The sequence below is a fragment of the Penicillium subrubescens genome (genome assembly GCF_028828155.1).
Source record: "Penicillium subrubescens strain IBT 31985 chromosome Unknown utg000007l_segment0_segment0, whole genome shotgun sequence".
Taxonomy (NCBI): Eukaryota; Fungi; Ascomycota; class Eurotiomycetes; order Eurotiales; family Aspergillaceae; genus Penicillium; species Penicillium subrubescens.
This window is the reverse complement of record NW_026643157.1, coordinates 721,999-734,524: the sequence shown is the minus strand read 5'-3', so window position 1 is coordinate 734,524 and position 12,526 is coordinate 721,999. Positions and strand designations below refer to the sequence as shown.

General features: G+C 49.0%; 2 protein-coding genes across 2 annotated transcripts; both read left to right on the top strand.

Moving 5' to 3' along the window:
- Positions 1-4,037: 4,037 nt before the first annotated feature.
- On the top strand, positions 4,038-4,322 carry N7473_010025 (uncharacterized protein; the record flags this gene model as incomplete). The annotated part of the gene is made up of 2 exons (XM_057155964.1): positions 4,038-4,120; positions 4,160-4,322. 2 exons carry the CDS (start codon positions 4,038-4,040, stop codon positions 4,320-4,322), a joined length of 246 nt encoding a protein of 81 aa, XP_057004619.1.
- A 1,836-nt stretch (positions 4,323-6,158) lies between these two features.
- On the top strand, positions 6,159-8,213 carry N7473_010024 (stress-regulated transcription factor RPN4; the record flags this gene model as incomplete). Its single annotated transcript, XM_057155963.1, has 1 exon — positions 6,159-8,213. One exon carries the CDS (start codon positions 6,159-6,161, stop codon positions 8,211-8,213), a length of 2,055 nt encoding a protein of 684 aa, XP_057004618.1.
- Between the last annotated feature and the right edge of the window lie 4,313 nt (positions 8,214-12,526).

Sequence of the window (12,526 nt, the reverse complement as noted above, 5' to 3'; positions counted from 1 at the left end):
CCATCTTGCCAAATACCCGACCTAACTAGCCGATTAAATGGAATGGGAACGTCACTGCATTCTTGCTCTACTCACTCTTCGACTCGAAACCCGGGATATGTGCACATGCTGTCCGAGGCCAAACAGAGACCAGGAGAATCAACAACTACTCTGCCTCCAATAATACCGGAGTTAATGCGCTCATCGCACCCTTATATTCCAGCCCCATGCCACCATTCATTTTCCCATCCTCTGGATTCTGTTCTTCAAGTGGAAGGGGTTAAGGATGTGTCTCCTTCAAGCAGAGGCGCTCCTAGTATCTGGTCCTGTTCCCGAAATCTTTGAATCCCCGAGTTCCATTTCGCTAATGGTTTGTATGATGGTTTCGGACCAGGTACGCCCAGAAATGTTGGTGGGCACTTGATGGAAATTAGAGTCATACTGAAATGTAAGTAAGTCCATTTGTTTTCCTTTCAGTGCAAGAGTACTCTGCTTAGCCTTGAATCTCATACTTGGCGCACTGCCAGTCTGGCGGCCAACGGATTCTGCAAAGATGGTAATCGAAGAATCTTGCGACTCTATTGAAAAGCAACGTCGTTCATCTCGAATCTTCTGGCGGGGGCTACCAAATGGGGTTCATTCGTGTGAATACCGTCGATCTGACACCCTAGAGAACAAAAGAGCAAAACCTGCCAGAGAAGCGTATCAAACTGGGAAATTTGTGCACTGAAATTTCTGCTTGCTGTCAGATAGTAGTATACGGCTCACAAATAATCAGCTCACCTTTACCCAGATGTATACAAATTGGCATGCTCATCAAACTGATTTTGATGAACACTGTTCAAGGTTACTTCTTACTTCTGACGTGCATCAAGCATCACATTTGTCAAACTCTCCTCGAATCACCTCATGTGTAACCAGCTGTGTAACACAAACCCTACTACACCATGAAAAGACCGGCGAACAAGTCCACCCCAAGTCCGCAGGCCACGCGCACGACTCGTCGAATGTTTCAGCCAAAGAATTAAAGTAACCAGTGGACACCAAGAACGGACACTCCATACCCAATACAGTGGACCCCGAAGAGGACCCCAACAACGACAGCCAAAACAGCCCTACAACTATAGCCCTATCAGATATCCGCGATGACCTTCCCACCGGTCAGTCCATCAGGTTGACAGCCATGATTGGACCACGCTAGATACGCATACGATCCAATCTTGTCTCAGATCTGGGTGGCACACGCAATATTGGGTACAAAGGCCGTCGAATGGAACGTGCTGAGTCGCCGGGGGCACGGGCATGGAGCGAGGCAGCCGTCTAGACAAGCGTGAAAGTGGACCTTGTACTTTTCAACGGTATGCAAAGGCCACGTGCGAGATGGACCTGCCTTGAGGCTGTGCTGTGACTGTTGAGACCTGTCTCATACCAGGGTTCAAGATATAGTAGTGTATTGAATGTTGTATTGGTCTTACTTTGTGTGTTATACTCGATTGAGGAAGTGTATACGAATCAGCAAGTATAGGCAACCAACATTCAGCAATTCCCCCTTGCATGACCACAAACGGGCGATCATTCCAAGAGTGTTCCAGAAACTAGTCGAAATTTTCATTTTGACTCGAAAAAATATCAAATAATAACTCGTTGGGATTGCTAAGCCAGCCCGTCGTACACATACTCAAAATGTACAACAGGGCACCTTGTACATGTAACCATCGGAATCAGCCGGGAACGCGCAGAAACCAGGAATTCCACGAATGAGCATCTCCTCGGACAAAACAAATCACTACCATCGGAGTCACATCAAGTCACATTGACAATCAAATCTGACCAAGAAAAAAAAAACTCTACTAGATGCAACCTAAAACCCATGCACAAGAAAAGTTTTTCATGCAGCTATACTTAGATAGGATGCCAACTCGATGAGTTTGTTGGCCGCGGAGAATCCCGGTGCCGGAATGTCGGCACGCACTAGAAGGCTTTGAAGGGCTTCCAGAAGGCCCTAGCGTGGCTTGGGAATCATGCAAAGACTCAAAAATGGTGGTGTTACTGTGTTACTGACTTACAATACAGCGCACTAGCCTCGATACGCCACGGTGTATCCGCGAAATACGGTACGCCGTACACGTTGTGGCTGAGCATGGCACTCTTCGAGCACGCTGTCACCAATCATTTGCAGTGAAAAATTTTTTATCCTGCATTAGCGCTAGTAGGGCTGTTTCTAATTATGCTCTGCAGAAGTGTTCGCTCTCACACCCTCCTTTTCGGACCGGCAACTCGGGTCATTAAGGTGCTGACGGCTTATTGAGACCGGGTTCGCAATGCCGTCTGCAGGGTGAAAAATTTTCATCGGGCTTGCTGGGCTTGAAGGTTGTCCTGATTTAGAAGGTTGGCGTATGCAGTGCATCCCACCGACGTAGGAGGGCATATCAAGTGCCCCGGTACAGTTACGTGCTATGTGTGTGTGTGGTGTGTGTGTGTGTCAATTGTATGTGTCTAGAGATCTATCCATGACCAGTACATTGCGCATATGTCTTGAATTGTTTTGGGGCTGGTGGGCCGACCATAGCTCGGGTTTTGCCACTTCCCCGGACGAAAGGCCATGTTATGGTCTTAGATCTATCAGCGATTCAGCCATAGCCGTTCTCTAACGAGGTTGGACTTGGGTCTCGGTCGCAGAGCCGCCAAGATAGACAGGGAACGGACCAGACCACGATCTTCGCGACAGAAGTTGGTACGGGGGAATCTAAGCGAGAACGAGAATCAGTTGGAAATCATGTCTCAAATTAGGCAATAGTGTTCCTTACAGAGCCGACTCGGGCCAGAACCTGGCCGGTATGAATGATTTTTTTCACGGCACCCCGGACCCGACCAGAACCCCCCCGATCGCCCGATCGCTGTGTCCCCGTCAGTGTTAATGCCGACCGGGAGAACGTCGGATTTTCCTCGTGTCTTAGACTTGGTCTCGGTCGACAGGAACAAGTTTACAAATTACAAGGGACATTCTCCATATGGCATATGCGAGATCCATGCATATTGCATCCTCGCTTACCAACACCTTGACATCGTCTATCTCGTATCACATGGCCAATCTAGTCAGCCCCGCTAATGGGAATGGGGTTACCGGGGCTATTGTCGATTTCGTCGCGGCCTGGAGATCTGAAATATCTCCGACGTGCATCTCGCCACCAGATGCCAGATGCCAGCTGCCAAATACCCACTCCAGCAGGAAATAGGCGACCGGCCCTATGAATTCCCCCGGTCGGAGGACATGTCCCCGGTCGGATTCAGCGGACAATCAATAATTACTAGTCAAGACACAGTGGAGGACTTCGTTTGCACCAGCCACTGTAGATTGTCGAGCTGCAATACGACTGGGCGCAAGGCTGGTCAGGGCATATGTAACAGAGTACAGACGCCTCTGGCGCTACGATCCTACTTGTAACCCGCGCTGAACATGGCTGAACGAACCCTTCGCGCTGGGACTGTCACTACTCAGCAGACAAGGTCTGCGCTAACATGACAAGCTGCCCATCGAGCCGCAGGTCGCCAAATGTGGGCAGTGATTCGCAAGGGGAAAAAACCTGTTAATTTAATTTTCATTTTATACTCTTCTCTTTGATGGATGCCTCTATCATGGGCTCCCAACAATATCACGCTAGACACAGACTAGACAACGAATTCTGAGTCAACGTTCCAGATCATTTAGTTAGTTAGACAAGTATTACTCATACGCTTTCTTCCTAATTGTCTTCTCCTCATTCTTAGTCGATGAGTTGATAATCACGCGGGAGTCATCAGCCATATCGAGCAAGTGTACTAGGCTAGTCGTAGATCCCGCGTCCACAAACCAGACCATCGACTAAGACTATACAACTATGCAACGACTATCAGCCCACGGGCCATGTGATCCAAATCCTGGGGTAGTCGCGTTGATCACAAGTTCCCGACAGAAGCAAAGAAAGAAAGATCGGGCGAAGCATAGTCGCGTAAACACTCTCGTACAGCAGCATCCGCATATTTTGCCTACTTCATCCAGTCTGTTCAGGAAAACCACCATGCCGGATCCGAAACGACTAGGCCTAAGCACCTCTAACCAGGCTCCTACGAATCCAACAACCAACGGAGATGCCCGCATCAGGTAATTCAGTGACTCGATCAAATACCTACCTCCTCATAGGCTCATTCGATCAACTAGTTCATGGCCAACGCAGTGGATAGGAACCAGTCAACCCACTGGTCAGCTGATGCTCATACCACGACCGAGTCAGCTGACCCCCGCATTCAACGGGGCTTGGCATGCCTCTTTGCCTCGGATGGACTCTCCCCCGCAGGATGGATGAATGGAAACAAAGGTGAAAATTACATGGATAGAACAAGTAAGTATTCGCCGGTCGCCAAGTTCATGCGCACCTTCCCGAATCGGTATACCCCAGAGATTTAGAATACAGATTAGCATCGGAGTTTACCTACGAGGAGGATCCAAATGCAGGGAAACACGATCGAGTGGGGCGCCACATGGGTGGCGCAGCAGCTGTAGGTGTGGCTAGTGTCGGGGGACAGCTGTATGTATTATTGATCCTCCGGAGATAGCGATATCCAACGATGCGTATTTGATATTAATAATAATACGGACTTAACTGTTAACTAGCGTATTCGATTACAAACAGTACCTGCTCATGGAATGTACTAGTCTTGTCACTGCGTACACGAACAATAGCCCTCCAAGGAGAAACTAGTGCAGAACAGAAATTTCTGCCTGAGTCACGCGGCCCAACCACGTTAGCCAAGTTCCCACGGACAAGGACCCTAGAGTGTGGCTCAGCCCTGTCGGCATGGGGGAGGAGAACAAATCCTAAAATTGGAGCTTCGATGCGGCCGCTAAAAAAATTTCGGGTCCGGGTCCTGCAGGAAAGCATGTCTCTCTGACCATTCTGTTGGCTCCTCTCTGAGTCTCTCGGGGTCCACTCTCATCCTATCTGAGATGGTATCGGAGTCATGATCTGTCTAGGCCGAGCTTTGCTAAGCGATGTTGGGAGGAAGAAATCACCAGCCTTTTCGGGTTGTTTCGCCCGAGAGGACGACAGCAGATCGGTACAGAGTATACGTGTATGCCTTGACCATTTAGTGTACGGAGTACTATGTCCACAGGTGTAGCATGACTGATAGTATGACTGTAACTCCTTCTGGGTCATTATTCGTCGGTAGATCTGAATTCTGATTTTCCTAACTCCGCGATTCTAATCCAATGATAGCTATTGCTTCGTAGATTCTTTCCTCTTCACCCATCAGTGGGTAATGTGGCTGTCTCCAACGCAAGCCACCTCTCCACCGTGACAGACAGCACTGCAAGGGAGGGATAGGGAAAAGTGAACAAACCCCAGCAAGTAGCACGGTCCCCCCGGACGATCAGTGGAGCCGAGAAACCCGACACCGAGTCAAGTCCTAAGTCCTTCAAGTCCGTCACGTATCGTACGAGAAGTGACCACTAAGGTCGAATCGGGACTAGCCCCGAAGGATCGGCCGTAACAGTACGGGAAGTTTTCGGTGTTGTCCGGTAAGTCCGCATGAACGATACAAGAAAGAAAATCAAAAATAATTTAATATTAGGAATAATGAAAATAAAAAATAGAATTAAATCAATTTAATGTAAGTGGTCCTTGACTAGCCCCAAACGTCATGGGCTTTAAGCATCCATTCTGCCTTTTTAAGACTGCCCTTTGCCCACCATGCTCTTTCTCTCTCCCTTCCTATTATTATTATTACTCATGATTATACTATCAACCTGACTTCCTCTCGACCTTTTTATATCAAATCATTTTCCCTCTTCAGGTAAGACTAATCCTCCGATCGAGTCATCTCCCAGAACCAGACCCGAAGTTCTGACTGTACCGTCCGTTCCAAACAGACCAATCCGATAATAAGGTTCAATCCAAATAACCCGACTCTCTTCACACCCAACTACGATCACGAGTCCTCGACGTTTCCAGACTCTTCGCTGCCAGACTATAACCGATCACTTCCGCCCAACTGCCCCAAGCCTTATCGAGACACAACCCAAGGAACTCTCGGATCTTGACCCGTCGGAATTTCCACACACTATAAAAAGAGCCTGCCATCCCCCCGGTGGCGAACACCCTCTTACCCACTCGACTGACGTCCCCCTCCGTGATACCATAATGCTTATGTACCCACGTAAGGGTCTCATCACCGATCCATTCTATCCCGAAGACTGCATCATACAAGACGACCACTACCCCGATTCATTCGAGAACACTCCCCAATATCAACAGCAGCAGCACTATCAGCAACAACAGTCCTGCTTACAGCCACCGTTCCACTACCAATCGAATCAGCAATTTAATCACCTCGGCCAGCTTAACCAGTTCGCCTCTCCACCTTCCTCCGCGCCTTCTTCACCCACCTTCTCCTCGCCAACCTTCTCAATTTCTTACCCTCCGACGACGGCGGCCGATAGCCAATCTTTCGGGGCTCCTTCGATGACCCCGGCGTCTTCCTATAACCCGTCGTTTGACATCCAGGGCTCCGCCTCACCATCATCGCAGTATCTGCCACAATATTCGCAATATTATAACCCCATGTTGGCGCAACAACAACCGATCGCCAGCAACCAGGGCTGGGATAGCAACTTGCAACTGTTGAGCCCCGCTCGCATTCCATTCCCACAAAAGCCCTCCCCCAACTCAGCTTCCTCCCGATCCCCCAACGGCCATCGACGATCCGACAGCTCATCAAAGCCGCTGCCAACCCCGGTGCAAACTCCCGTCCAGAACTCTTTCCTCACTGCTCCCTTCCAGAACTACGAACCATCTACATGGGACGCTAGCAATGTCGAAGCAGAGTCGGCCATGAGGAAGGCGATTATGGACCAGCAGCAAAAGCACCAGACATCTCCCGCGCAGCAACAGCAGGGCGATTACTCACTGGCTCCTTCCGTCTCAACAATGAGCCACAATTCCCCTGTGACCCCACAGACCAGTCTGGATGAGCTGGATGATTCCAAGGCGATGACCAATGGTGAGATTCGGTCTTTTGACATTGATTTCTGGACGAACGAGTACTCACGCTTCGACCCAGTTTCAGATTACGCTGGCAACAATGGTGGCATGATGGGCATTCCCAAGTTGAACCGCACGATTTCCGATATCTATCAAGACGAGCTCTTCAACCCTACTATCATGGCCGCCCCACAGCAAACGATGAAGCCGATGAATTCGAACCTTTTGAACCCGCACAATGTCATTGCCGACCGATTGCATGCTGCTAAACAGGGCCACCTGTCCGCTCGGTCTGGATCTCCGGCTATGGGCATCAAGCGCGAGCGCTCTCCCTTCCGCCAGACCTCACCATTTGCCGGTGACCTGCAGATGGCTACCAGCGTGCCCATGCCTCAAAACCTCATGAGCATGGCTCCCTCGACCGCAAACCAGACCGACCTCAAGACCATGTCCCCCAAGGACGCTGTGTTGGATTTGGATGAAGGCGCGGATGCCGCCATGCCCCCGCTCTTCCCACCACAGCAGGCCGATTTTAACTTGGGCGATGCCCTTGGGTTGCGCCGTGAGAGCTCGGGATCCATGCGCCCGGCCATGTCTACGATGGAGGCATTCCCAAGCCAGTACGCCAGTGTTCAGCAGCCCCAGTTCTACCAACAGGCCCGTCCCCAGTCGAACCTCTTGCAGCAGACTCCCGACTTCCCTGCTTCACTTCCGCGATTGGAGTCTACGGGCAGCGAGCTGCACTCGGGCACTATGACTCCTCAGGCCAAGCTGCCAGTCAACGATAGCATCGTTCGACCCAACAATACTTCGGCTGATGGAGGTACCTACACTTGCACCTACCATGGTTGCACTCTCCGATTCGATACTCCCGCCAAGCTCCAGCGACACAAGCGCGAGGCGCATCGCCAGACCACCCCTGGTGGTCACCTGATTACTCGGGATACCTCGTTGCGCAACTCCCAGGCTGGTCCCCACAAGTGTGAGCGGATTAACCCGTCTACTGGCAAGCCGTGCAATTCGATCTTCTCTCGGCCCTACGATCTTACTCGGCACGAAGATACGATCCACAATGCGCGCAAGCAAAAGGTGCGATGCCATCTCTGCACTGAGGAAAAGACCTTTAGTCGCAACGATGCATTGACCCGACACATGCGTGTGGTGCACCCCGAAGTGGACTGGCCTGGCAAGCAACGACGCCGGGGAAGGGACTGAAGGTTCCGCGCGACTCGCATCACCATGACGAATGGGAGCAGTCATCCTTCCAAACCCTTTTTTTGACATCAAGACGCCATGACGTCAGACCCCGCTCCCGATTAAGCAAAAGCCCCACAGCTTTCCAGATCGCCGGTATCTGCTTCCGTTTCGGGACTCGCTCCCTACCGGAGGTGGGGATGGGATTGCGGCCTTATGGCCTGAACCCCGTTCCGCCCAAACACATTTTCTTTTTTGCTTTGTGTTTCCCCCAGACCTCTACTGACGTCATTCCCGTCTGTCTCCTTCGGTTGACGTCGATCGTACGTCGTCGATCGAATACCGCAACGCAGAGATGACGCATCTGTCCTTCCATTACTCGATGCTCACCTCACCTCACTCCTCCCCCCTGTCTCTCTGATGCTCCTCCCTGACGTGTGCAAGTGCACTTGGCGCCATTTGATCCACTTTTGATCCATGCTCCGTCCTAGCATTTTTGGCTTGAAAACACCCCAAAAAAGCATTGTGTATCTGTGTGTATGGGGGCTGTCTTGTGTGTTTCTCTCGCTTGCGGCCTTTTCATGTCTGTTACGAAACCCCATTGTTTGTATAATTATCATTCCTGGTATTATGTTTTTATTTTAGTCGTGCGTTTGCGTGGCTTACCCATTGTACGATTTGACGATCTTCCCTGCATTGGCTGGTGTGCTTTTTTTGTCCTCGGTGGTGTTTGTATATGGGTGGTTGCAAATGATTTTTTACTCTCGTGGCTACTATTATTGATGTCACTTGTCATTGCCATTGTCTTTTTTATGTGCGTTCTTTTGGCTTGCGTTTGCACCGTACAGTCTTGGGTTTTGGACTGTGTCTCTGAGAAAATGTATATTATGGACTCGACGACGGATATGATGTATACTTATGATAGAACTTGTGGAATACGCAAAAAAAATCTACGAGATTATATTTTATTTACTTTCTTCTTCCTTATAAACATTCGCGTAGATATTTAATTGTCTGATCAATATGGACAAGTACACTTTGACTACCGATCCTAACATGACCTCTCTATCTAAAGATATGTACAATTAACTACTGTAGTACTACACCACGAGCTGAAACACATTCCCCCACACCCAATGAAACACAACCCACTAACTAACCACCACCACTACTACCCTCCACCCCTTCTCACCATACATACATGCATTAGCAGCAATCACCTCTCACCATGTCCAATCACAGTCCCGCAGAACCCTCCTCAGAACAACTATAATCAAACCACAAGCCCTGTGCCCCATCCCTAATACCCAACGGTCCAATCCCATCTGCACCTGTAAGCCAAGCTCCCCGTAGTCTCTATTGAATGGGGAGGCATGGCGTTGAGGGACCCACGGGGCTTGTCAGGGGTATGTGGTTGTGGATAGGATTATGGATAGCATTGTACATGTGCCATGTGAAGGGGATGGATCGACGGGATCGGGATGGGATGGGGGTTTTGGAGGTGAGATGAGATTGTGCTGGTTGAAAGATAGGATAGGGGAATAAGATCCTTGAAGATGGATGTGATTCTACAGTTCCTGCGATTTTGAACGAGGGTTTCTCTTTGTGATTGCTTCGTATGTTTTACTATGCTCATACCTGTGTGCAAATACCATAGAGGGCGTACACCCCATATTCATAGTAAAGTGCCTATGGGGTTCGGGTTGGGAGGGGGACAGAATGAAATGGAAGTGAGATTGACATTAAACCAATCGTTTACTCCGGGTAATTTAAGCATAAGCGCGCTGGTAGGGAGGGATAGATGCAGTAGTTGGTGGGGTTTGATTTAGTGTGGATATTTGGGAGGGGGAGGGGTCCGCTGTGGAGCGGCTGTGTATGATTCTTATTAAGATCGTGCATGGCGATTATTACTTTTCTGATCGGATCGGATGATACGGTAATAATTGAGGGCAGGAGAAGCGTGCAGTGAGCACTGATAATGACGTGCACGATGTGCTAAGCCTTGAGAGCTCTAATTGTCAACCTCCGAGTATAACGAAGGCGTTGGTAGCGACTGGCGCGGGCCGAATCCATCAAAATAAGACTTGCACAAAAGTCCAACTGTCCTGTACCTGTACTTTTCTTAAGGTTAGAAGCAACTGAATTTCTTAGTCAGGCCCGATCAGCAAAACCACCCCAATCAGCTCTCGCAGCTCTCGTAGAGCTGACAGGGGAAACGATGAAGACGGAGCACAGAAGTACGTGTCTACAGTGGAGACAGCGATGAAAGAGGACTGTTGATCGGTGCGAGCTGAGCTGAGCTACATATCCACAGCTCTTTTCCCCTCGTGTTTAACTCTCAGTTAACGGCCCCAACATGGGGAGTTGGGGGATTGTCAGCTTCACCAGTGGTAGTGGAGAGTGATTGTGTTTTGGTGGTGGAGCTTTAGGCCGTTGGAGAGGGGAGATCTGTCCTCCGTAGAATCCGATACAGGAGTAGTACTCCGTACATAGTGCTTTGAACTTCTGTAGGGTGCATGAAGTTCGAAGTCCTCGGTTTGTACATCTGGAGATTGGTGAGTTGGGGATCCACAGTGGAGTTTGTGGCTTTTTGCATTGATGGATCTTCGAGGTGTGGATTCGAAATTTTACATTTATGTATATTTTTCCGCGTGTACGAAAACGAGAATGTTATCGATAAGTGGTTCGTCTGCTTGGTAATACGGAACACAAGTTAGTGTAACTATGGAAATACACCAGCCTATGAGTACTCTCATGTGGGGCCCTTGCGTATTGGGCTGGTATGTGGCGGTGCAAGTGTCCGCTAGCCCGTCCACTCTAGCAGGATGACTCATCTGCCCTCTGAATTTCGCTGGGTACAAAGTACCTTTAACTCGATTCGGAATAGCGTCTACCTGACCATCAACTGGTGGCTGGTGGGGTGATGCTGGAATGCATGTGGATGTACTTCGTGGGCGATGAATGCGTGGCTGGCATGTGGCTTTGGGTTGCGCGGAATGCGTTACACGAATGGCGTGGTAAGGTAAAGAGACCGGATGCTATTTGCGGAAGAATATGACTGGATCTTTATATGAAGTTTTTTTTGGGAGCCATGTTGTACGTGGCTTTTGGCTTGTGATCGTGACTGACTGGTGTAACTTACGCACATACTGGATGGGGTGCGATGTGGATAGAACTGGAAGGAACGTTGATGTTTTTGTTGAGTCAGTAGTCATCTGTGTCTTGAAATAGAGTCATGTTGGTGGCGTGAACGGGAACAGGCGGATGGGATCGTGGCGGAGCGATGTATAGGCAACAGCATATTCAAGCAGTCTGTACTTGGTGGAATAGTATCGAGACTCGCATTTTTCGGTATAACACTAGTGTGCCAATAAACCGAGCCACTATTAGATAATGTTGAATAATATCATGACTCACTGCGATGTCGGAGGTATGCCTACGGACTTGATAGCGCATGTGATACCTGTCAACAGTCTCAAATGCCAGACAGAAGAGTGAAATTAGTTGCAGGACAACATAGATATTGCCCTATTGCCCTGATGAGTGGTCACTCCTATAATCTTACCGCCGTAGTGCCGTTTCTCGCCACGAGCTTTCACAGACAAGCCATGGATGGACTTCGTTGAACAACAGTTGATACTCAATATGTATGATTATTTTGAGTGAGGATACAGCATGAGAGTTGGATCTTGTATGTGAATAGCTAAGCTAGGTGTGGATGTTATGAAGAAATCATAAGCCCAGTCTTAGATTACTAATGAGTTTTGACACATTTCCTGTCAAGGGAGAAAATGAGCGTCTAGTCCTTTATACTCTTTACCTGAAAACTCCTACGATGTTTGCTTCTGGTAGATCTTCGGTGCCTCTGTTATTAGTTACCTTTTATTCTCTTCAGCTAAGAAGCCAACGTGATAAACACCGAGGTCAAATAAAACTTGAGTTCGGATTTGATTTTGAGGGTTTTCAGAAGCTCTTCATCGCCCCATGAAACTTATTCGTAGTCAGATCTAATAATCGTAGTTCTATTGCGTGGAATTAAAGACAGGTTGCGTGTTTGGTTCTTTAGCCCATGATGCCGAGGCCTCAAAAACATTGATGGCAGGTATGTGCACTGCGTCAGTCTGCCTCATCCTTCTATAAGCACCTCAGATACAGAAGATGTCGATATTGGAACAATGAAACGAATAATAGGGGCGATTCCAAAACTAAAGCTGTATAGACTGATGCGGGATATGGGAGACCTTGAAAGTTTGGTGCATGCTTTGACCTAAGTTATGGGAATGTTGCTCTTCAAGAGTCTGAAAAGTTGTCATATGGCAGGACTTAATACACGG